Raw genomic sequence first — 24,130 nt, forward strand, 5'->3', positions numbered from 1 at the left:
AAAGCAAGGGCATGATGGGATGATTCCGCTCTGAGGGAGACTGGATCTAGCCACAAAATGGAGTTTGCTTTATTTAAATGGGTAGGAATGCCAATGGGATTCAGAGTGAAGGACTTCCTGAGGAAAACAGGAAGAAGATGGCAAAGACAACTTGGTTGGGGCTTAGCAGGTTCTGCCCACCTCCTGCATTTGAACCTCGGGCTGTCTGAGCCAATGGGCAGGATGTCAGCATAACCTAAGTAGTCTCAAATAGGTGGACTTTCACCGAGAGTTCTCAGAAAAACAACCCCTCAGGCCTTGAGATGGCTCAAACAAACCCATAATTCATTCATGCCCCCTACTATGGAGGAGACATCCAACCCCCAGCAACACTATATACTGTACATTTGCTCAGATAATGGTGAACACAGCTGTAGAAGGGAGTTTCAAGCACCAGGGCTCAGCTAAGCACTGGTCTCCATGACTTCAGGACCTTCTCCTCAAGTGCCATTTTTTGATCATTCCTACCTGTCTGCTGAGCTCCAAACTTATTTAAGGAGAGGAAGTATGGCTACCGAGAGTCCCAAGATTACAGATGTTCTGGGTTCAAGAAAAAAAGAGCCCCTTTATCTCTCATTTGGGAAATTCTGGATGGAGAATCCTTGGGAGTCTACTTGTGATTACAACTTCACCCTGTGAGCTAATCACCACTCTAGTAGTAACACAATTGACCCATCATGGTCCTGGGGTGGTGGCTCCAGCAAGGCACCCTGGAATGGGGTATGTTTTGCAATTCCAGTAGAAGTAGGAGGCTGACAGAGGAAAAAAGATACTGAAGCACAGAGGCAGATGAAAATATTATCTATCTAGTCCATTTTATCATTTCTGTTAAAAATTCATATCAACCAGAGGGTCATGGGATCCTCATAATGTGAGCTAACACAAGATACTCATATTGGGTAATTTGAAGAGAACTTAATAAAGAGACTATTTACAAGGGCGCAAGGAAAATGAAGGGAAACCACAGTGATGCCATTCCCTGGGGCTAGGAAGAGCAAGGACCTTTCCCATCCTAAGTCTGGTCAAGGATGCAGCCCAGTTTCTCTCATAGTGACACCTCGGGGAGGGATGTGAAGAATAAGTACTCTAAACTCTTGCTGTCTCCTTCTCCCCTCTCCAGTTGATGTGCCCTATTGGCTGGACCCGTCCAGAAGCCAGCACACAAGGGAGTCCACTGTGTAGTTCTCACAGGTCAGCCTATCACTGCAGAGGTCAGAGTGGAAAAGCGTGGAGATCTGGAAAACCAGACTGAAAATGTCCAGCACAACCTTATGTACATACAGACAGATGGACAATTGTTGTGAGCTGAGGATGTAAGTCAGTGGTAGAGTTACTTGTCTACCATGCGTAAGGCCCTGTGTCTGATCCCCAGTACACACACACACACACACACACACACACGTACAAAACCTGTGTACTTGAATATCTAATAGAATCCTGTGAATATGATCATATATGTAACTATGTCAAAGAAATTGTTTTTTGTTATTAAAAGATTAACTTAAGTCATCAAGCATTGCTTACACCAAATAAAAAGGTTATTATTTCCCTCTAATTTTTTTTATAACCACACTTTATTTTTTGTTTGTTTTTGGTACTGGAGATTAATCCCAGGGTACTGGAGATTAATCACTTTACCAGTGAGCTACATCCTCAACCCTTTTTATTTTGAGACAGGGCCTTGCTAAATTGCTGAGGCTGGCCTTGACCTTGTGATTCTCCTATTTCAGCATCCTAAGTGACTGGAATTACAGGTACATGCCATCACTTCCAGCCTAACCACACTTTAAAAACTAATACTACTGCATTACATTAAATATTTTGTAATTATGTTTCCATATTGATGAGACATTTCCAAAGTTCTTCAAGATAGCCTAAAAAATTTTTTTAAAGACTGTAACATAATGAAAGCTTTTAGAGATAAGTTAACTTGGACTTATGAACTCTGTGTGATAACCTCATTCACTTTAACTTCACATGTGCCCACAGTGGGTAAGCCAAATCAATCAACCATATGTGTGGATGAGGTGTCTCATAGACCAATATTCTCTAAATTTCACCATATATAAATCACTGAAATTCAAATTATTTGATCCGATTAGAATAGTAGTAACTATCAAGCAGAGTATAATATTACTCACTTTTTTTTTTAAGTTCTGAAAACTGTTTGGTATTTTGTAGTTAAGTGCTTAGTGTTTGCAGTTACGAATATGCACCAATATTGGCTAATACTAAAAATTTGGTTCACTGTTGATAGTAGAAAAAAACCCTGGTATGTTAGCCAACTTTTTGTCACCGTGATAAAATACATGAGAAAATACACTTAAAGAAAGAAAGATTTGGGGCAGGGGTGCAGTGCTTGCCTTGCACATGTGAAGCACTGGGTTCGATACTCAGCACCCCATAAAAAAATAAATAAATAAAATAAAGGTATTATGTCTATCTACAACCAAAAAAAAATTTTTTTTTTTTTTTTTTAAAGAGGAAAGATTTATTTTGGTTCACAGTTGCAAAAGTTTCAGTCCATGGTCAGATGGCTCCATTCCCATGGGCCTGTTTTGAAGCAGAGGATCATGGTGGAGAGGCTTTGGTGAAGCAGAGGTGTTCACCTCATGGAGACCAAGAAGCAGAGAGAAAAAAGACTGGGGAAGATTCCCTAAGCACATGATGCCTAGAACCTTTTTCTTCAAATAGTTCCCACCTCCTACTGTTTCCTCCCAATAGTTCACCCAGCATGAATCCAGTGGATTTAATCCATTGATCAGATTAGATTAGATTCCTCATGATCTAATCACTTTGATGTTGCTGCATCAAAGACCAAGCCCTCAATAACAAGCCACTGAGGTACATTCCAGATTAAACCATAATACCTGGCTAGTGAGACTAATGTAATCAAGAGGTGGAGCTGGGAATGTAGCTCAGTGGTAGACAACTTGCATAGCATGTGTGAGGCCCTGGGTTCAATTCTGAGCACTGGGGGGAAAAAAGAAAGTTTTTGCCACTAACGAGGCCTTTTAACTTTTGAACCGATAGTTGGCTTCTAATTCCTTTAATGGCAGGTTGATGGTGATGATGATAATGCTAACATTTATAGTGTTCTATGTACCATGGGCTTTACACATGATAGTTCTTTCAATGATTATTGCCCCTATTTTACAGATGACGAATCTACAACTCAGAGAGGGCTATTAAAGTCACACTTCTAATAAGTGTTAAAGCCCATTTTCAAATTCTGCTCTGTGTCATTCCAAACCTTGTCCCAATGAATAAAGAATGTAGACTCCCAATAGATTGTGCTCCTGACCCATTGTTTTGATTCTGGGAGATATGTTTATGCTGATATGATATAGTACAGAGTAAATTATATTTCATTATTTTTGAATATTTTTATTATTTTCATTATAATTAGTTCTCATTTTTGTAGTTGTTTTAATTTCTATTAGTTGAATTACATATTGCATTTGTATAAAATGTGATTATTAGAATATTGATGGAACAACCATAATACGAAGAAAAAAAGTCTCTAAAATAAGTGTTCTTTTTTAAGTCCATGAATCAAATACATGGTTACAATTTATAACATGAGAAAAGCAGGGATAAAATCCAAATGTCTACTTAAAAAAGAAAGATGGTGGGCTAGGGGTGTAGTTCACTGATTAAGTGCTTGCCTATCATGTGAGGCCCTGGATTTGATCCCCAGTATTGAAAAAAAAAAAAAAAAAAAGAAAAGAAAAGAAAAAATGGTATAAGAATAGTGGCAAATATTTTAAATAGGTTTTGAAAATACATTTTTCTCTTAGGAAGCTTTTTCTGTAGTGGAGATGGGGTGTTCACTTCTCTGTTTTTTAACCCAAAGTCAGAGTTTGAGGATAGTTTTTTTCTATTTTTAATACAAATTATTCTCATTATTTAGTAAATTGAAATGCTTTTGAAACAGCTGTATTAGGAATGCTAATCAAAATTTCCTTTTATATTTGTTAAATTATCAAAACAATTCTCATTAAGTGGATCGATATTGCTATACAGAAGACCAAAGTCTTCTTCGCTTAACTCATTTAAGACTTCAGATTCAGACATGAGATAAATAAATCTTATATTACCTAGAAAGAATCTCAAGTGACAGAGGGCTGACTAATATACCAGAACACAACAAAACAAACCAACAAAGGGAGACCTCCAATCTAACAAAGTACTATCCTGTCAATTAAGCTACTTAGAAATGCAAACTAATGCTATTGTGGTAGCAAGCAGGTAAAACTTTCATTTTCTACCTCATTTATGGAAGAGGGGCTGTCATCGGGATTTTGTTATTTAGTTAGTAACTAAGAAAAAAAAATCAAGCTTACCTCTAAAAATCATATTGTAAATGTGGAAGTAAGTACAGGCCTGGTGAGACAGATATTTGCTAATTAAATTTAAACTTCGATTTTTGCTTTCGGTTATTTTGTTTTGTTTTGTTTTTCTGCTGCACTGGAAATTGAACTCAGGGCCTTGCACATAATAAGCAAGCACTCTACCACTGAGCTACATCCTCAGCCCTTTTTATTTCATTTTGAGACAGGTCTTGCTTGGTTCATGTGGCTGGACTTGAACTTGGTATCCTCCTGCTTCAACTTTCCAAGTAGCTGAGATTATAAGCATGCACTACTGTACCTAGCTTTTCATTTTTTGTTTTTGCTTTAAAAATCAAGCAGAAAGTAGGGAGAAAAACTAGAAGGAACAGAATATGAATCGTTTTTATTAAATGAAGTTTTCAGTTGATTACAAATTTTATTTCATGATTCTTGTCAACCATGAGCACCAAGTTTGCTTGGAAATCCAGAACAGTGGTGGGTCTGGTAGTAGGTCTCCCATAGATATTTGTTAAATAAATGAATTCCTGAACAGTCAGTAGGAAGCCAGAATAAAATAGGATGGCACTGGTTTTGCACCAACTTTTGAATTTTCAAGCACCATGGTTGGAAGTTCCTACTGATCCCACCCAAAATGCAAAATAGTACCCCAGTTGAGAGATGCAGGGGGCTTTAAGCACCTACTAAAATGCAAACATTTTTCATAGAAGTATTTCATTAAGTTGGTTAGATTTTTTTTTTTTTTTTAATCTCAGGCTGAATGAATTTGTGAGTGAACCTTCCAAAGACTGGGTGTGTACTGGATAATGACTGAGGGTGGGAAGGTGAGGAAAGCTCCAGGACTGTTGGGTTGGACACCAAAGGAAAAGCAGGAAGTGAAAAAACAAACATATCACTTTATTGTTAGTCAGCTGTTTTTCACTGTGACCAAAATATCTGACAAGAATAACTTAAAGGAAGAAAGATATATCTAGGTTCTCAGTTTCAGAGGTTTGTGTCCATGGTCAGCCTACTCCATTGCTGTGGGTCTGAGGGAGGCAGAACATCATGGCAGGAGGGTGTGGTAGAGAAAAGTTGCCTAGCTCAAAGCAGCCAGAAGAGTTTTCACTACCTCCCAGCAGTTCATTCAGCTCCCAATGGATTAATCCACTGATGAGATCAGTGCACTTATCATCTGATCTTGTCCCCAAAGCTCCACTTCTGAACAGTGTTGCATTGGGGACCAATCCTTCAACACATGAGACTTTAGGGCACATCCCAGATCCAAACCATAGCACTTTGTATGTGGCAATCAATGTGGTCCTACACAGCTCAAACGATAGCTATTTCCCTAGACCAATATTTTCAAGTGATAAACTAATTTGTTATCTAAAAACCCACTGGACACATTAAAACTTTGTTATGGTCCTGAATGTCTGTGTCCCTCCCCAAATTAGTATGTTGAAATCCTACCCCCTGCCCATGTGTGTTATTAGAAAGTGGGGCTTCAGGGGAGGTGATTGAGTCATGAGAGTGGAGCCTTCAGGAATGGGATTAGTGCCCTTAGGAAAGGACAGCCTTGCCACCTCTATCACCTGAGGATCTGACCAACAAGAAGGTGCCATTTATGAATCAGGATACAGAGCCTCACCAGACACCAGATCTGCTGGTGCCCTGTTCTCAGATTTCCCAGCCTCCAGAACTGGTGGAAATAAATGTCTGTTGTTTAAAGCCACTCAGTTTATTGTAACTTGTGATTGCAGCCTTAAGCATATGAAAACAATCATATTGATTTTTCTTTAAGAAGAATTAGATTTTCATGTTTGCTGTTTGGTTGGTAAACTGGATGGTTTTACCAAGCCAGAAATCAGTCATATGGTTAAAGTACAATTTTTGGAACACAAAATTTCATTTTAACTTCCGCTATAATTTGTTGTTCTGTATAAGCTCTATTATTAGTAGCAGAAAAGTTGCTATTAATTTTTTATCACTTTAGTTTTTGACCCTTCTTTCCTATTTTTAGATTGTTTAGAGATAGGTTTGAGAAGAGTGTTTTAAAAATAGTAATGCATTTAAATTTTGTTAGTTATGTTGCATAAGAATCCATTTAGCATTTAAATTCCACCTACAGTCTCAAGGTTATCTTTTGATTTGTATAGCATCTCTCATTATTGTCAAAGAAGTAATTATCAGTTATTTATTTGTACATCTTTTTCTTTTCTTTTTTGGTAACAGGGATGCTTTACCACTGAGCTACATCCCCAGCCCTTTTTATTTTTTATTTTGAGACAAGTCCTCCTTAAGTAGCTAAGACTGGCCTTGAACTTGCAGTCCTCCTGCCTCAAACTCCTAGGTCACTGGGATGTACCACTGCACCACTGTGCCCAACTATTTGCACATCTTGAAGTGCAAAAAGATTATATAGATATTTCCTCTGGTATCTAAAAGCATACAATCTGGAAAAGATGCCCCTGTTCTGATACATAGGCAACAAAAATTTACTTAACTCTTGAACTAATTCATAAATGGGCAGTAAATTATTGTGACATAGAGTAAGCAAAATAGAAGATTAGGATTGGAAAACCATCATAGATGAAAAGCAATGGAGGGCTGAGGTTGTGGCACAGTGGTAGAGCACTTGCCTAGCACAGGTGAGGCACTGGGTTTGATTCTCAGCATTGCATATAAATAATGAATAAAATAAAGGTACATTAACAACTTTAAAAAAAATGGAGGATGTTTTACAACTTTTCGTAAATAGTTTTGAGATAGGATTTTATTAATATCTGAAGAGTCATAAACACACACATATATATACATATATTCATATAAATATGTTTTAAACTTTGAGAGAAATAAAACAGAGATACTCCTTCATTTGTAGTTCTCATTCCATACCTATCTATACATACTTTTTGTTCACCAAACCCAGATCCTTGCACATGTTAGGCAAGAGTTTTACCATTTAATCACAGCCCCAATACAACAATGCAATATCTTTTTTTTTTTTTTAATGCAGTATCTTTTTAAAAATTAGGATATCATTGTAAATTCAGGTTTGGACACTCTTTTTTTCCTCATTAAATATAGTGATAGCATATATGCTCATTATTAAATAATCTTGAAAATGTGGTTTTTAATGGTTGCACAGTGCCTATGTGGTGGTGTCATGCCTGTAATACCAGCAGCTTGGAAGACTGAGGCAAAAGGACTACAAATTCAAGGTCAGCCTCAGCAATTTAGCAAGGCCCTAAGCAACTTAGTGAGACCCTGCTTCAAAATAAAAAGTAGAAAGGCTAGGACTGTAGTTCAGTGTAGAGTGCCTCTGGGTTCAGTCCTCAGTACTACCCCCCCCCAAAAAAAAAGTTGCATAGTATTCTACTCTATTGCTTTTGTATAATTTGTTTTATTAAACCCTTTATTGTTGAATATTTGGATTGCTGCTACTTTTGTATTATTGTTAACAGTGTTGCAGGTAACTTTTATTTACTCATAACCAATTTCTACAAGTGAATGATAGGTCAAAAAGGACTCAGAATTCTATGTGTGTGAAATGTTGGATTCTTGGGCTGCAGTGTGGCTCAGTGGTAGAGAGCTTGCCTATCATATGTGAGGCACTGGGTTTGATTCTCAGCACCACATATAAATAAATGAATAAAAAAGCTCTATCAACATCTAAAAATGTTTTAAAAGATAGATAAATAAATAAATAAATAAATAAAATGTTGGATTCTTGATTTTCCCATTTTCTGCCCTTCAGACCTGGTTGAGACTAACAGTCAGTCATTTAATGAACCTAGTTTACAGGAGAGTTCTTTAGGAGTTGTGTTTCCACTGTAATTGAGAGATAAAAACCATAAAGAAAAAAAAAAAACAATAAAGCATTATCATGTGTGTGTGTGTGTGTGTGTGTGTGTGTGTGTATGTCTGCACTTGTGTGTGTGTGTCCATATGAGGAATAGAAGAGCTGACCAAAAGTGAGCTTGGAAAAGAGGAAAGGACTCAACACTGGGAATTGAAAGTTAAGAAAGGGATTTGGTGATAATCTGGGAATGCTAAAATACTCTTTGAAAAAAAAATTGGGGGCAACTTTAGAAAAAAGATGTTCAATTACATTTTCATAAATGTCATTAGTCTGGTAATAATTAGAAATGGAGTTGCAGAGACAATTCTGGCTGTACATCATTAGGTTAAATAATTGATTCAATTCAACAATTCAATAGCTTAAGTACTTATTATGTATGAAATTAAAATTTTTTTAATGGAACCCATGGCCTTGTACATGCTAGGCAAGTGCTCTGCCACTGAGCTACATCCCTAACCCAAAATTAAACTTTTGGAACTCCTCTTTTTTGGTTTGTCTTACTGCCTGACAGGGTAATTGGAGCCTAATTTCTTGGCTCCTGCTATCTTAAGTTAGATTTCTATTTAAGTATAGTTTTTGATGTTTATTAATCATTTGGGAGATAGAATCACAATGGTGTAATTTTCTCTTTTAAACTGTGTGCTTAACTCTTGTCAATGTGAACACATCTTCTGTGTGCACATCAAAGTAAAACTGAATAGGCCATGTCTTAGAGATAAAATGCTGCAGATTTCTCACTACCAGAAATTGCCTTATTTCTTTCATATTTCATTAATGCAGTGCGTCCCTGGTGCTTCCTAAGTGTAAATTATTATGTAATTTTGACATAAAAATCATCCTTTCTAAAGATTCATTAGACTGTTTAAAACCACAGCAGAGCAGTCATATTTTGAAAATATGTCAATTTTGTCATACTTATCCTGCTCATTTCTACAGAAACTATGAAAACTAGGACAAGTTGATTTAATTAATATTCTCATAATTCTCTCCAGAGTGCATTGTAATTTCCATTACTTTTAAAGTACCTCTGCAATCACAGGGGATAACATTCCCCAATTTAGCTACATAGTTACAAGTGAGTACTGTAAATATTAGTATGAAATTCTGACTTAAGAATATTGTTAAAGCTACTCAAAGGTGTTTGATTGAAACGCTAATCATTAGGTCCTTTGTAAATATTACATTTTATGGATGTTAGTCATGTTGGCAAGAACAACTTACAGGACGAAAAGTTTATTTCAGCTCATTGTTTCAGAGGTCCAGTTCATAGTTGGTTGACTTCTTTGCTCTAGGTCCAGGATGAGGCAGAGCTCCTGTAGGAAGGTGTGGTGGAGGAGTGCTGTTAGGTCAAAAAGCAGAAAAGATTAAGGGGAAGGGGCTCCAAAAGGAAAATGAGCCTTGGCAGGGCATGCCCCCATTAACCTACTTCCTCTAGCCACATTCCACCTGCATGGTTAACACCCACTCAGTCCATTCAAATTGGGATGGACTGATTAGGCTACAACTCTCATAATCTTAATGTTTTTTCTCTGAACATTCCTGCATTGCCTCACACATAAGTTTTTTTGGGGGGGCACCTCAGATCCAAACCACAACAATGAATTTGTTAGCTATCAACAAGTTTAAGAACACAAATTAGAATGAGTTATTCTTTTGTACAAGATAAAGAAGTACAACATATTTAGAGGAGAGGTACAGTTACAAAAGTCAGTGGCTTGTATAGAGTGGAGAGCAATCACCTAGTTGGATCTATGTAGGGTAAAGCTATCACATGTATTTTTTGTTAAGAAACTTCCTGAAACCGTGTGAACTAGAACAATGCTTGACATCTGGGTTAAACAAGGTTGCAGTCACCCTGAATGTCCTGGGAGACAATCCACTACCCATCCTGTTATATAAGGAATCACATTTAGTTTTTACTTTTTAAAACCATACATTTAAACTTAGAGAGTGTTTTGACTAATGGTCCCTTCCATTATGGTCCTTGAAGAATAAAAGACTCAAATCACAGTCTCAGCATATAGCCCCATCCAATTTCATAGGTTGCCCCTGGCGTAGCTTATGTGTCCCCAAAACATGCTGGATTTTCTTTCCATAAGCCCTTTTACAGCCAACCAAGCTTGGATGCAGACTCAAAACTCTTAAACACTGAAAAAATTAGGCTGCCCTACCCCCACATTCAGTTCTCAATGAAAAAAAATAATCATTTGTAAAGTCAAGTTCAATTTCTGATTTTCCTTTTAATGAATACTTTGATACTCTGTTTTCTCTTTCCCTTTATTTTTTGCTCCCTTCTTCCTTTCGATCCTTTGAAAATCCTTAAAAAAGAAGTTCTGCTTCTACTATGCTAGTGTCCTAAATCTTGGTTTAGTCTGTCTTTGGATACTCAGCATACTATCCCCTGATGGACACATCATAAATGTTTCCAGTGTATTGAGGTCCTGATGAGCCATCTCTAGTATGAATTCCAGTAAGGTGGTCTGTCTAAATCCATCTGCTAATGTAATTCAGAAAGGTGAGTCTCTTTCTTCCAAGTAAGAAAAATGAGCCAGGCACAGTGGTGCATGCCTATAATCCCAGAGGCTTGAGAGGCTGAGGCAGGAGGATCTCGAGTTCAAAGCCAGCCTCAGCAACTTAGTGAGGCCCTAAACAACTCTGTGAGACCATGTTTCTAAATAAAATACAAAAGAGGACTCAGGATATGGCTCAGTGGTTAAGTGTCCCAGAGTTCAATTGCCAGTCCAAAAATTAAAAGGCAATAAAAGGTATCTTATAGAAAACTGAGTGACTTTGAATACAGACTGGATTTTACATATTATTTAGTCAAATTTCTTAAAAATTATATGTATACTACGATTATATAGGAAAGGTTTAATGACATGATGTAACTAGGTAAGAACTTGGGTATCGCAGACTTTTGCACCATCTTGCAAAAATAAAAGTCTGCATTTGTATGTATATACTGTATACAAAGAGAGACAAATGCAAAGATATTCTACAGTCACAGGACAATAGTCCTCCATTTAACTACATAATTAACAAGTGGTACAGGAAATATTAGTGGAGAAAAGAAGAGAAAAATACAGAATACATGCAAATATGAAAAAATGTGGAGATATATACATATATAATATGTATTTCAACTTTTCTGTAGGGGATTAATAAAACCACATACTCACTAAAATTAGAATATGAAATATCAAAGGAATCATAGTCAATATTATATGAAGTTAACTAATTTTTTTAGAGTCTATATTTTAGGGAATGCAGCTTTGGTTTTCAGACTTATCAAACAAAGCTAAAGTGTTTTAAGATCATTTAGAATCATAAATAATTACTTATTTTAGATAAAGGGAGTTATGAACACATAAACACAGAAAGATATAAATTCAATAGGTCCCAGAAGTCACTGGCCAAATGCCAATCACTTTCTGAGCAAAATCAACCCTTTAAAAGTCAATTAACTGGCCAGGCACCATGGCACACATCTGTAATCCCCGTGGCTGGGGAGGCTGAGACAGGAGGATTGAGAATTCAAAGCTAGCCTCAGCAAAAGCGAGGAGCTAAGCAATTCAGTGAGAATTGTGTCTCTAAAAAAATACAAAATAGGGCTAGGGATGTGGCTCAGTGGTTGAGTGCCCCTGAGTTTCAAACCCTGGTACCAAAAAAAAAAAAAAAAAAAAAATGTAAACTAGCTGGTCTCTTTTGGAAAACAATTTTTTTTTTTTTTTTAATTTTTGTTTTGTGGTACTGGGATCAAACCCAGAGCCTCACGCATACTAAGCAAGGGCTTTACCACTGAGACACATCCCAGTCCTGATATTGTTTCTTCCTTCTAGCACATGAGCTTTCTAGTAGCTCAGAACCTGTTAAGAATCAGTGGAGCACTATTTCTTGTATTTTCCAGACCTATAAAATGTATTTTTTTTTCCTATATTCATTCAGTTACTAAAAATTTAACCATTGTCTATTCTTTGCCAATTCAGGCTCTGAACGTACAAAAATAAAAATGCATGTGTCCTGTCCTCAAGGACTTCACAGTCAATTGGAGTGGCAGACATTTGACACATGATTAGAGTATAATATAAAAAGTATTATAGTAGTGGTACATATAAGCTACTGTGGAAACATGGAATGAGAAGCCCTAATTTACCTGAAAATGGAGGAATGAGGTGAAGAATTAGGTAACAATGATTCAATAATAAGTAATAGAGTAATAACAATAATAATGATAGTGGTAATACACCAAACAAATCCTAAATGTAATCATACTTATGGAGGGGTAGGTTGACAGAATACAAATTCTTAACACCACATATAAATAAATAAACAAAGGTTAATCAATAACTAATAATTTTTTTTTTTTAAAGGCTTATCAAGTCTACCTGACCAGAACATTTTTTGCCATAGTCACAAGCTCCCTTCTCAGGTGCTTCCCATATGTAATCTAGATAATATTGCCTCAATTTAAAAGAGACCCTGAGGCTCAGAGGAGGTATGTGATTTGCCTCTGGACAGGCAGCTGGTATGTGGCAAAACAGAACCTAAGGAAGAACTTGGGTGTCTCCCACTGTTGCTCCAACTAGCATGTAACACTGCCTATCTGCATACTTTTGATTAGGAGGGTCTCCAAAGACCAGGAATTTCACAGGTGAACCAAGGAGAAACGTGAATTGTAGGCAGGAGGGGCATATGCAGGGCATTAAGGAATTAGCGAGCTTGGCAAATCCTCATAGGCCCAATTATTTGGAATAATTGGAGTAGAAATTATGTGGGTGGAAAGTGCTGGCAGACAAAATCAGTTAGGCCTAGCTGGGCTGGAACAAGTAGAGCTCTTGAATATTGCACAGAGGGGCTTATATTTTAGAGGAGTAAGTATTGGGAAATCAACAAAGAATTTCAAGGTTCAGAATCACATGATCAGATTTGCCATATAGAAAGATGACTGTGCAAAGGCCCAGACAAATTCTAACAAGAGTCCAGTCAGTCAAGGACAAGGGCCAAGCAGGGGGCGGAGTCTGTACTTTGGCTTGAGGCACCAGGCAGAATAAAAGTCTTAGCCTTTTGCCAGTATTCCCTACACAATTTATGAGACTTCCTTTGACATGACAAAATGTAAACAGCCTTTCATCACCATCATCAAAACCGTCATGCAACATGTTCTTCTAAAGAATGTTGAAAGGCACCATTTTGCAAACAGTTCTCAGGGAAGCAATGGTTCATACTCACACTTTCAGTCATGCTGCTTCTTAGAAGGCATTTTGGGTGGATGGGAGACAGGAAATACGGTTCAAAGGAAAGAATATCTGAACAAGGCCAACGGCAACAGAATGATGATAAGGAGGACTGGCTACGTGATTCAACAGAACATGATAACTGATTGAATGCAGAGACTGAAAGTGAGTCAGAGGTGACTCCTAGTTTTGCATGAGGAAATGAGTAGATGGTGTCATTCTTCAGGATATGGGAATCTTTGCAGAGATTTTGAAAGAAAGATGTGGAGTTAAATTTGAAGATGTTGATTTTACATTTAGATGTCAAAATTGTTTTGGCACCATTTGTGAAAAAATTGTCTTTATTCCATGCACCTTTGTCAAAAATCAGTTGACTGTATTTTTTGGGATCCACTTCTGGCCTTTTTATTCCATTGGTGTTTGAATCTACTCTCTTGCCAATACCATACTATCTGATGAATGTAGTTTTAGAGTGACTCTTTTTTTGTTTTTGTAGTTGAAGATGGACAGCATGCCTTTATTTTGTTTCGAACCTAGTGCCTCACATGTGCTAGGAAAGTGCTCTACCACTGAGTCACAACCCCAGCCCTAGAGTGAATCTTGAATTAGGGTAATACATCCTTCAACTTTGAAAAACTTCAGCTTTTTTTTTTTTTTTTTTTTTTAATCAGAAGTGTTTTGCCTTTCCGTATGAATTTTAAATCTTCCTCTTTCCTTCCTCCCCTCCCGCCCGCCTTCCTCCCTCCTTATAATTTCTTTCTGGAAGAAAGCAAGAAAAGTGGTTAGGACACATATCTTTTCCCCATCCCTTCTTACTCTCAATGGTTGCCTTTGGCTCACAGAGGTTAACCTTGTAGTTCAGTCTCCAGCTTTTCATGACCTGATCCAATCCTGGACCCAGAATTCTTCATAAGAATCCCACTCCAGGGCAAGGACAAAAATTGTGCAGTGACAACTGGATTGTTTGGACACTGCTTTGTGCTTGTTTGATGGAGGAAAAGGGAGAATTGTAATTCTTTCAAAAGAGGAACACTCTCAGGCTGGGGATATGGCTCAGTTGGTACAGTGCCTGCCTTATAAGCACATAGGCCTTGGGTTCAATCCCCAGCACCACAAAAAAAAAAAATAAAAAAAAAATAAAAAAAAGGAGCACTCTCCAATATTGGCAGCTATCAAGATAGAGAGATATTCACCATAAACATAGACTATAAATGCTCTAATCAGGCAAACTTAAACTCTTTTGAGATGTCTTGTACTGAGCTGGGTGCAATTGTGCATGTTTGTAGTCCCAGTGACTCAGGAGGTTGAGGCAAAAGGATTGCAAATTCAAGACCAACCTCAATAAGTTAGTGAGGTCCTCAGCAATTTAGCAAGAATCTGTTTCAAAATCAAAAAATAAAAAAGGACTGGGGATGTATTTCAGTGGTAAAATACCCCTGGGTTCAATCCCCAGTATGAAAAAAAAAAAAAAAAAAAGTCTTGTTGGGCCGGGACCCAATATCAATACTGGTGTACCTGCTGCTATTCCTTCCGTAAGTTCTGAAGTGCTGTTGTGTTCACAGGTTTTTGGTGGAATTTAAACTGCATAAAGTGTGCCTTGCAAGTGATTTTTAAATCATCATAAAGATACCTGGATGAAAGAAATGCTACAGCTAATTTTGCACAGATCTTAATGGATACCTAGATTTTAATACTGTACTTCTACCTTGGGTGGAGTGACTTGAAACCTCCTGAAGTATCTTTCTTTGGTTCATGGTTGGATACTACAATTGATGTTATCTTTGAACATAATTAAAATGGGTCTCTAATTCATTTGCTTTTATTCTACAATTTTCTAGATTTAGTTTTTTGAGCGCTATACATACAATTTGTGCATATTAATAATTTGACAATAATTCTGACATTTAAAAAATGGGACAATAATACAAATTTACATTAAGTATATCTTACTTTAAATATAGGTTAAATATTCATAAGAGTAAATTCTGGTTTTTCACTTATTCAATTGAGGCATAGATACCTTCAGACCCCAGATATGCCAAGTCTGATGATGTACGGCTCCCATTCTGCTCTGTTGAACACTGGAAGCTTTCTGAAGACTGGCAGTCCTGTTTGGTGGTGTAAGCACTCTTAACACTATGAACATGCTGGTCATCTACCACTAAGCTCCATCGCCAGCTCTTTTAAAACTTTCTTATTTTGAGACAGGGTCTCACTAAGTTGCTCAGTTCACTCTCAGACTTGCCATTCTCCTGTCTCAGCCTCCTGAGTTGCTGGGATTACTGTAGGTTGATATATTTTTAACCTAAAGTCTTTCCTAGAAAACTAACTGAAAGTCCTCTATGACTAATGCAATTCCTTTTTGGGCCAAGGGAGAGATGAGAATAAGTATTTACTCTTATTAATCCTGTTTTGAGTCATTGTCATATTAATCTAGCAAGAACAACATGACTAACCACGTTTAACATAGATGGAAACTTCTGCTCAGAGAGGTTAGTTTCTTTACTCAAGGTCACAGAGTTAGTTCATATCATAACAGGTTTTCAAATTCAGTATTGGCATCAGTTTTTCCACTATACCACTTAAATATTCAGCTATGCATGTTTAAAACTGAATGTATTGATTGAACTGATAATACAGATTGTGTTTTTCTCCCAAGTTAACAGTGGATAAAATTCTGTTACTCCAATCACTTCGATGCTATTTCTTTTGTGTCAATAGACCTGTCTGTGAGGCATCTGGCCAGGTTGGGGTGGAGTACTGCCAGTTTTTATTGGTCTATAACTTGGTCTAATTATCTCTGGATTCTTATAGACAAGCAATGACGGCAAAAGCTCATTCCTTTTAGGTGAGATAAGCACAAGGTGAAACTAAACTCTGCTTTAAACATCTTACCAGCATTTATCTCTGATAATATTTATTTTATGTGATAAGTAAAATATTAGTATATGAATACTACTGTAGCCAGGGTCAATTGTGATTACATCTCCAGGGCTTGGACACTTCTATTTTCTTCAGAACCATGTCCATGTAGTATCTTAATTTTCCCGTATTGTGTCTCATCCAAAGCTCAAAGTCCTCTCTTTTTGTCATTTGCTTGTATTTTCCTCCTTGAGGTTTCTAACTCGATACACTCTGCCTTGTCCATATTTAAGGGACAACTCCCAAAAAGGCAAAATTCTTTTCTCCTTTTGCTTGACTCCTTTAAATTTTTGTGTTGCAACATAATGGACCTTCTGATAGAAAAGTTAAAATAACAGTACAAATAAAATTGCCTTCTTCTCTAAGAAAGTCCTCAGTGCTTGTTTCCCACGCCCTTGTTTGCCCTTCACTTCCTTTGCCTAATTTAGATTTGTAAACTCAATGCATAGGCATTTTGTCTTTGTTTATGTACACATCATGCCTAGTTCTAGCCTTGGATTTAACAGACATTAAATAATCATGACTTCGGAATGATGATTAGTATTGACATAAAAAAAATCACAGCTGGTCAAGAATACTGTTTTTGTTGTTGTCATTGTTGTTTATTAAAATGACCTCGTGTGATTTGAACCCTCTTGTGGTAGACAACTGCACTAGAGTGCATTTGCATTTACCCTTGAAAACCACCTAGAGACCAGAACTGGCAATAATTGCAGCTGATCTTCTGCCGAACACTTAAAAATTCTTGCTCTGCATAACAGTTTGCTTGTGGAAGTAATTTTAGCATGTATAATCACCTTCACATAACTGGAGAAACCCAGATATGATCTTATATAATGCTCCATCATGACAGGATTATCTCACTGGGTTAATTTTGCATGCTTTACATTGAAGGTTTGTTTGTTTATTTATTTATTTGTTTGTTTATTGTTTTTTATTACTAACTTGGGCAGTCAAGTGATCCAGTGTGGGCCTTAAAAAAATGTATGCATGGAGCACTCTTACCGACTGTGTAGTGGCATTTATATTGTAAGGTTTTAATATGAGGTCTTTTATTTTACTTGTTTTCAGGCTTCAAGAGACTTTAGCTTGTATAACCCCTTTACAGATTCCCTTAAAATTTGCAGACTGAGGTTGGGGTTGTAGCTCAGTGGTAGAGCACTTGCCTAGCATGAGTGAGGCTCTAGATTTGATCCTCAGCACCACATAAAAACAAATAAATCAAATAAAGGTATTGCGTCTATCTACACTAAAATTTATTTATTTATTTATTTATTTATTTTTAAAGAATCTTATAAAAAAAATTGCAGGCTGATTTTGGACCACAGTTCTGTGGGACAATTTATAAAAACAAATGCCAAACACTTAGGCGACGATAGGAGAAATTGACAGTAGACCTAAAGCTTAACAATGTATGTTCTTTCAGAAATAACAGCACCAGTTTTCTCACAATAAGGAAAATAAGGAGCTTCCCTCCCACCCTAATATTTCAAAAGTAAACAAATCAATGGAGGAAAGTAGTTATGTCAAGTAGTTATGTATGAGGGATACAATAGTGTAACTAAATTGTTCTGCTAATGTTTGTGTATTATTATATAAATAAATAAATATATATATATTTATTTATTTAACTTTATGGCCAGCACAGATCTAAGGTAATAATATTAACAGATCAGGGGAAAATGGTTTCTTTTTCAAGAATCAGTTCCAAAAGGCCTAAAATATCTACATGAAATCTACATTACTGTAGTTCTTATCCATGCTCAGGAGCATCCACAATTCTGAATTGCTTAGTATACCTCTATAATCAAACTTAAGATTCTGATTCTAAATTGTGTTTTTGATACACTTCATCTAACTTGTTTCAAGAGTTCAGGCCCATTGGCCACATTGTATCTTTCCTGGATGTCTGTAACCATACTCTCCACTGGGACTCTTTGGAATGCTATTTGCAGGTAAATCCAGTATTTCCTAGTGGAGCATGCTCACTGAGAAGATAAAGGATATGAACTACAGCTTTCCCCTCTCCTGAGATTCTTACAGACTTGCCTATAAGGGTAAGAGAAACTGAAAAACAATGCTTGAAAATGTTTTCTCTCAGGAAAGCAAAGCGTGTGAGGAATGTCTTTAATAGAGCTCAACCTCTCAGCAGGAAACCTTGCCTTGGGAGGGTTGTACAGCTGGAGAAAGTGGTTACAAGAAGAAGCTCGCCTCTTAGCAGAGCAGGGAAGCCTCCTGGATCCTTTCTATTGCCCTTGTCCTCCTTCTAGGAGAAGTGAGTAATACAACCAGTGCCTGGCACATGGGACTAGCTCCCAGTTGGCCAGGGAAGGGACCACTTATGTCTTATTTACCACTGGTATTACAAGTATTCAGATCAGTTCCTAGACTATAGTAAGCACACAATAAATATTTGTTAACTGACTGACCAGTAAGCACTCAATGTATTCACCAGTAAAATGACTCTCTACTTATTTACCATTCTCTCCCTAACCTTGTGTTGTAGCAGGGTTCAGGTATATTTATTTATTTATTTTTTTATAAAAATGGCTGAAAACCTAACCTACATTATATATTTAGGGATGTGTTAGATTTTGCAGTTGGAAAGATCAAACCTTTTAAAGTCACAAGTAGAAATGGATTTAAGGCCAAAACTGGAAATGTATTTCTGGATCTAAACCTCAGTGATTTTTCTCTGTACCTGTCCCCGAATGATTTTCTAGGTAATTGGATGAACACAGAACAAAAACTCCCTCATTTTTATACTTCCCTTTCTGAGGCAACATAATACATGGCTTACCTTGATTATGAATTGTTGACAGTTTGGTTCAGAATAGTTGGCAGATTTGTCAGATCTGTGTCTAATTCTGTTACTTCCATGTCGTACCTAGTACACTGCTGGTGCTCAAATGCTGGTAAAATAGCAATGCATGCCAAGTATCAGGTGTCTTAGATTCTGAGTGGTGATAGCATTGTTGACATAAGTAGATTATAAATAGAGGGAATATCAGCTTTAATTGAAGTTAATTGATAGATTAGAAGTGGACAGTGAGTCATTCTGTTGGTGGATAAGACATACTATTATGCCTTACCTGAGGTCATTGGAGCAATTCAGTATTACAGTAAAGTACTCAGGAAAAAAAAAAAAAAAGGAGTTGGTTTTGCAACTAGAATTCACAATTTTCTGTCTGAGATCTGACTGAAAGACATTCCTGCCCAGTGCCCATGCTTTGGAGGGTTCTCATTTAGCTTCACCCTTCCCAGTGATGCAGGAGGCTCTATGCCATCTGAGCACCAATACTCTCGACCTTACTACCCTGCCACTTCCAGGCCTCACCTGTCAAGACTGCAACTTGGCCTGAGGATATTGAGGGTGGCTTTTGTGAGGGATGTGGTGTATTATAGTTTAGATGTGTAGGCTGCACACTCCTGTCTGAGCCTTTTTGGGATGGGATAGAGCTGAGACAGGAAGAAAAGGGGATGCAAGTTATAGGTCAGAAGTCAATATGTCCCCTAGGGATTTAACCTAGTTAAATTGTAGTGTATAGTATTTATGATAGAGTATATGAATTTCCATTTGTTAGTTTGCTCCAGACACTTCCAAAGTTAAAAAGCAGGCCTGTAAGTAGGACAAGTCACATAGCCTATTTTATTGTCAGTTTCCTCATCTGTAAACAGGGTGATAATAACTGTCCCACTAACCTCAAAGGGTGGAGATGAGAATGATCTTAAAAATAACTACCATCTGTTGAGTATATACTGTGGTTCAAGCAGTACACAAGACACTTTGCATGCATTATATCTGATTCTCACAAATCTTCAGGGTATGCAGTTTTGGTTCACTTTTTGAAGAACAGAAAACAGGCATTGAGAGGTTATGTTTCCTCTTGCAGCTCCTCCCCCATCAGAGACACAAGCAAAATAATGTATGTAACAATATCATACAAATACAAGGTAACATAATAGTTACTAACTAGGTTATTTATGTATTGAGGATATACCAATCAACAAAGGAACAAAAATTATTGACTTTAGAAGCTTACATAGGATGTTAGATGGTGGTAAGTTAAAGCCAGGGTGTGTGGAGTCATGGAGATGAAAATTTTAAAAAGATGTGAAGGAGGTGAGGATGGACATTTACTTTTTTGACTTCTGTTATATGTGTCCTTTTTTTTTTTTTTTTGGTGGATATGGGTGGGGTGGGGGAAAGTAAAGAGAGACTCCAATAGTAGGAGGAACAGTAGATGGAAAGTCTGTAAGACCAGAATTTGCTTACTGTTCCAAAGGTCATTCAGACCCTGGTCAGGACTTTAGCTTTTACAAGTGAGTAACATGGGGAGCTATGCAGAGAAGTGACTTGATGTAATGAAAAGATTCATTTTGGCTGGGGTGTTGAAAATGGACCGTTGGAGGCAAGGGAAGAAAAAGGAGGACCAGGTAGGTGACTGTTGCAGAGTGCAGGGAAACAATTATCTTGGTTTGGACCAGGGTCACAGGATCAGAGATGGTAGACAGAGATCAGAGTCCAGATACAGTACTTTAAATTCCAGCTGGCAGGTTTTACTGTCCTTTATAGTGCATAGGAGAAAGAAAGTCAGGAAGACTAAGGGTTTTTTACTTTGTGATGACAATGGTGTAGATGGCATTAATTGGGATGGTGAAAGTGGCAGATGGAGTTATGTCTTGGGCAGGAGAAATGGAACCTGTTTTGTTTATGTTAATTCTGAGTTGTCTATTAGACACCAGGTGAAGAGGTCAGGTTTATTTTTCACATTATTGGGTTTGAATACTTTTTTTTCTATTTATAGAGTTGTAATGGCACTAATGTTCCTTTGTTTTTAAGGTGGTGATCTTGGTTATGTAGAATTTGATGCTAGTGCTCAACTGAGAGGAGAAAGAAGTATTAGGAAGTAGTTTCAGTAAAAGTAATACAAATGGATCTATAGATACAATTCATAACTTGGATTCAGTTTCCCAAAGTTGGAAAGGGAGAATTCCTTGTCTAAGAAGTCACGCAATATCAGTGCCACACACATGACTTAAGGATACCCAAAAGGTATCAACCTATTCCAAGTGTTTAAAATAAACTAGATATTGAAGAAGCATGTTTGATTTTTTTTTTAAAGTCCAATGCTCATAAATAACTGTAATAACTGTTTTCTCAGTCTTCACACAGACATCAAACATGAACTCATTGGTGCATGGAGCTAAATAAAAATAAAACCCTGGGACCAGTCAGCGAAGTGATTCCTGATGCTTGGCTAAGGACATATCTGCAGTCCGGCTGACATGACACAGCTCAACCTGGCTTAAGGAGGGAGAAATGAAACTGCAAGAGTATCAACACCTTAGGAGATTGTGTTATGGTCTCTGTACCAAGGGAGTCCAGCTTGGAAACTTGGGATCCAGAGGAGCTTTGCTCTGCCCAAGGCAAAGCCAGATTATTATTATTAGCAATAAATGTTTCTGATTATGTCACAGAACTTGCTGTTCTGGTCTCTTTCTAACAACGGATCACCATTAAATCTGGCATGTTTGTGTGTCTGTGGGTGGTATTGGGTCTGTTGTTGAAATCGGCACATTCCCATCTGCCTAATTCTGTGATCATGTAAGTGTCTGAAGGAGCAAGAATGAGCAAGGAAGATAGGACAGGAACGCTTTCCCAGAAGTAAATTACAAATAAGCAAAATCCTAAGAGGATTTATCGCCACGGAAGCAACTCAGAGTCAACCCCTGGGTTCTAAAAGAATGCTTAGTATGGCCCAAGTTTGCGGGCTGGACTTCTGCTCTCGGTCAGCTTTCAGCCAGCTTGGTGACTGCTGGCGCCAGGGAAATCTGGGAGAGGCGACCCACGCTGCTGGGTCTCCCAGAACTGGATGCCAGGGGTGGGCAGGGGCGCAGCATGATTGGGAGGTGGGCGTTGGTAGAGACAAATCCTGTGCTCTCCTCTGTCACCAGGACTTGCGGCGCCTCCTCAGGGCCAGGCAGTGCCGGGGTTAGGTCAGATCAGCTGAGGGTGCTGCATTCCCCTCGCGGCCCCGGCGCTGGTGTCACCTGGTCGCAGTCAAGGTGCAGCTCTCCACCGAGGGCGCGGCCGGCGGGCGGGCAAGGAGAGCGCGAGGGGGCGGGACCGGCGCGACAGAGCCGCCCGCCCCCCCGATGATGCGGCGGCCTCCGACTGGCCCCAGCCTTGTCAATCACTGCTCACCATGGTTGCAGCACAAAGCAACAAGCCCCGGAGGCCGCTTCCTCCCTGAGGAGCGGCTCGGGCGGCCGGAGAAGGCGCAGGAGGAGGAAGAGGCGGAGGAAGAGGAGGGGAATCGCCGCTTCCCAAACACACTCTCCGAGGGGGCAGTGCGCGGCGCTCGACTCGGCCTTTGGACACCCTCCCGCCGCCGGGAGTCGGGACCTGGGCTGCCCGCGGCCCCTCTTCCCCTGCTCCACCGCGCGCAGACGAGGAACAAAGTTGCCGAGGGCGACCCGGAGGCTGCAGCCCGGCCGGGGCTCTGGCCGCGGCGGCGCCGGCATCGGCGCCGAGGCAGCTCCGTTCCGCGCGCGCCGATGGGGGTAGGCGGCGGCGGGGCCCACGGCGGCGACCGGAGCAGCAGAGGCGGCGGCGACGGCGGCGGGGTGGCGCGAGGGGATGCAGCAGCAGTCGGGAGGGACGGCCGAGCCCAGTAGACGGAGCCCAGGAGCGGCGGCGACGGCGGCCGAGGCGACCGGGCTTAGCGGCGCCCGGACCTGAGCCAGACCCACCCGGTCCGTCCTGCGGACCCGCGGCGCCCAAGTGCCCAAGGACTGGGGACGCGGGAGACCCGAGTGCTTCGCGGAGACCCCTGGGCGGCGACGCGAGCCCCTGAGAGGAGGGGACGACCCTCGCGCAGGAGAGGAGGCTCCGCCTGCCTGCAGCCCTCCCCCTCGCCACTGCCACTCGAACCTCCCTAAAAATAACTCGGGCCCGCTGGGGCCAGGAGGAGCCGCCAGTGTCCCCCGTGCGGAGCCTGGGGAGGCGTGTCGAGCCAGGGCCAGGAGGGAGCCGGGCGCGCCTGTAAGCCTACCCAAGCCCAGCGGTGAGGAGGAGGAGGAAGGGGACCTCTCTGCCGCCTGAAGCGCCGCAGGGATCCCCCCGGCCGCGGGTTTCGGGAGCTGAGCGCCGCGGGCGCCCTCCGCGCCTGTCCCGCGCTAGCGCCCGGGCCAAGCCGCCCCCGCGCCCCGCGCAGCCTCCGCGGTTTGGCTTATTAGCCCGGGCGGGCCGCGCAGGGCGGCGGCGGCGGCGGCGCTGGGCCGGGAGGAGGCCAGCGAGGGTGCCGAGCGGCCCCGGCCCGGCCCGCGCGGGGAGATGGCGTCCTACGTGGATAACAGCTTCCGCCAAGCGGTGATGAAGAACCCCGCGGAGAGGACCCCCCAGGTGAGACCCGCTGCCGCCGGCCGCCTGCGCTTGGCTGGGTTTGTTTCTCATAAGCTGCACCCTTTCTTCTCCCGCGCCACCCCTGCCCTGCCACAGTTCTCCCCGAGCACCCCACTTCTCGTATCAGGACTTCCAGGCCTTCCCACCTCCGAGTCTTTTTTCCAGGGCGTCCTGGATTTATTTTTCCCTCCGCTTGCTATTCTTTATACTTCTTAGTACGATCTTCTCTCTATGACTGCCCGGCGCGAGAGGGGTGTGTGTGTGTGTTCGCGCGTGTGCATTCTCCAATTAGCTTCCCTGCGCCCCAGCAGTACTCGACTCCTCGCAGTCT

At 40.0% G+C, this 24,130-nt stretch overlaps 1 protein-coding gene across 7 annotated transcripts in view; it reads left to right on the forward strand.

The window, feature by feature from the left end:
* The first annotated feature begins 22,749 nt into the window (after nucleotides 1–22,749).
* Rapgef2 (Rap guanine nucleotide exchange factor 2) overlaps nucleotides 22,750–24,130 on the forward strand; it is a 247,702-nt gene continuing 246,321 nt past the window's right edge. For 4 of the 7 annotated variants that reach the window (XM_047566221.1, XM_047566225.1, XM_047566224.1 and 1 more), the window contains exon 1: nucleotides 22,750–23,799. In XM_047566221.1, coding sequence (XP_047422177.1) covers nucleotides 23,731–23,799 — 69 coding nt within the window. In that variant the 5' untranslated portion in view covers nucleotides 22,750–23,730. The remainder of the gene's footprint in view (nucleotides 23,800–24,130) is intronic. The other 3 variants (XM_047566226.1, XM_047566227.1, XM_047566228.1) reach the window with 2 other exon arrangements.

The sequence above is a fragment of the Sciurus carolinensis genome, chromosome 10 (genome assembly GCF_902686445.1).
Source record: "Sciurus carolinensis chromosome 10, mSciCar1.2, whole genome shotgun sequence".
In the NCBI taxonomy this organism is placed as follows: Eukaryota; Metazoa; Chordata; class Mammalia; order Rodentia; family Sciuridae; genus Sciurus; species Sciurus carolinensis.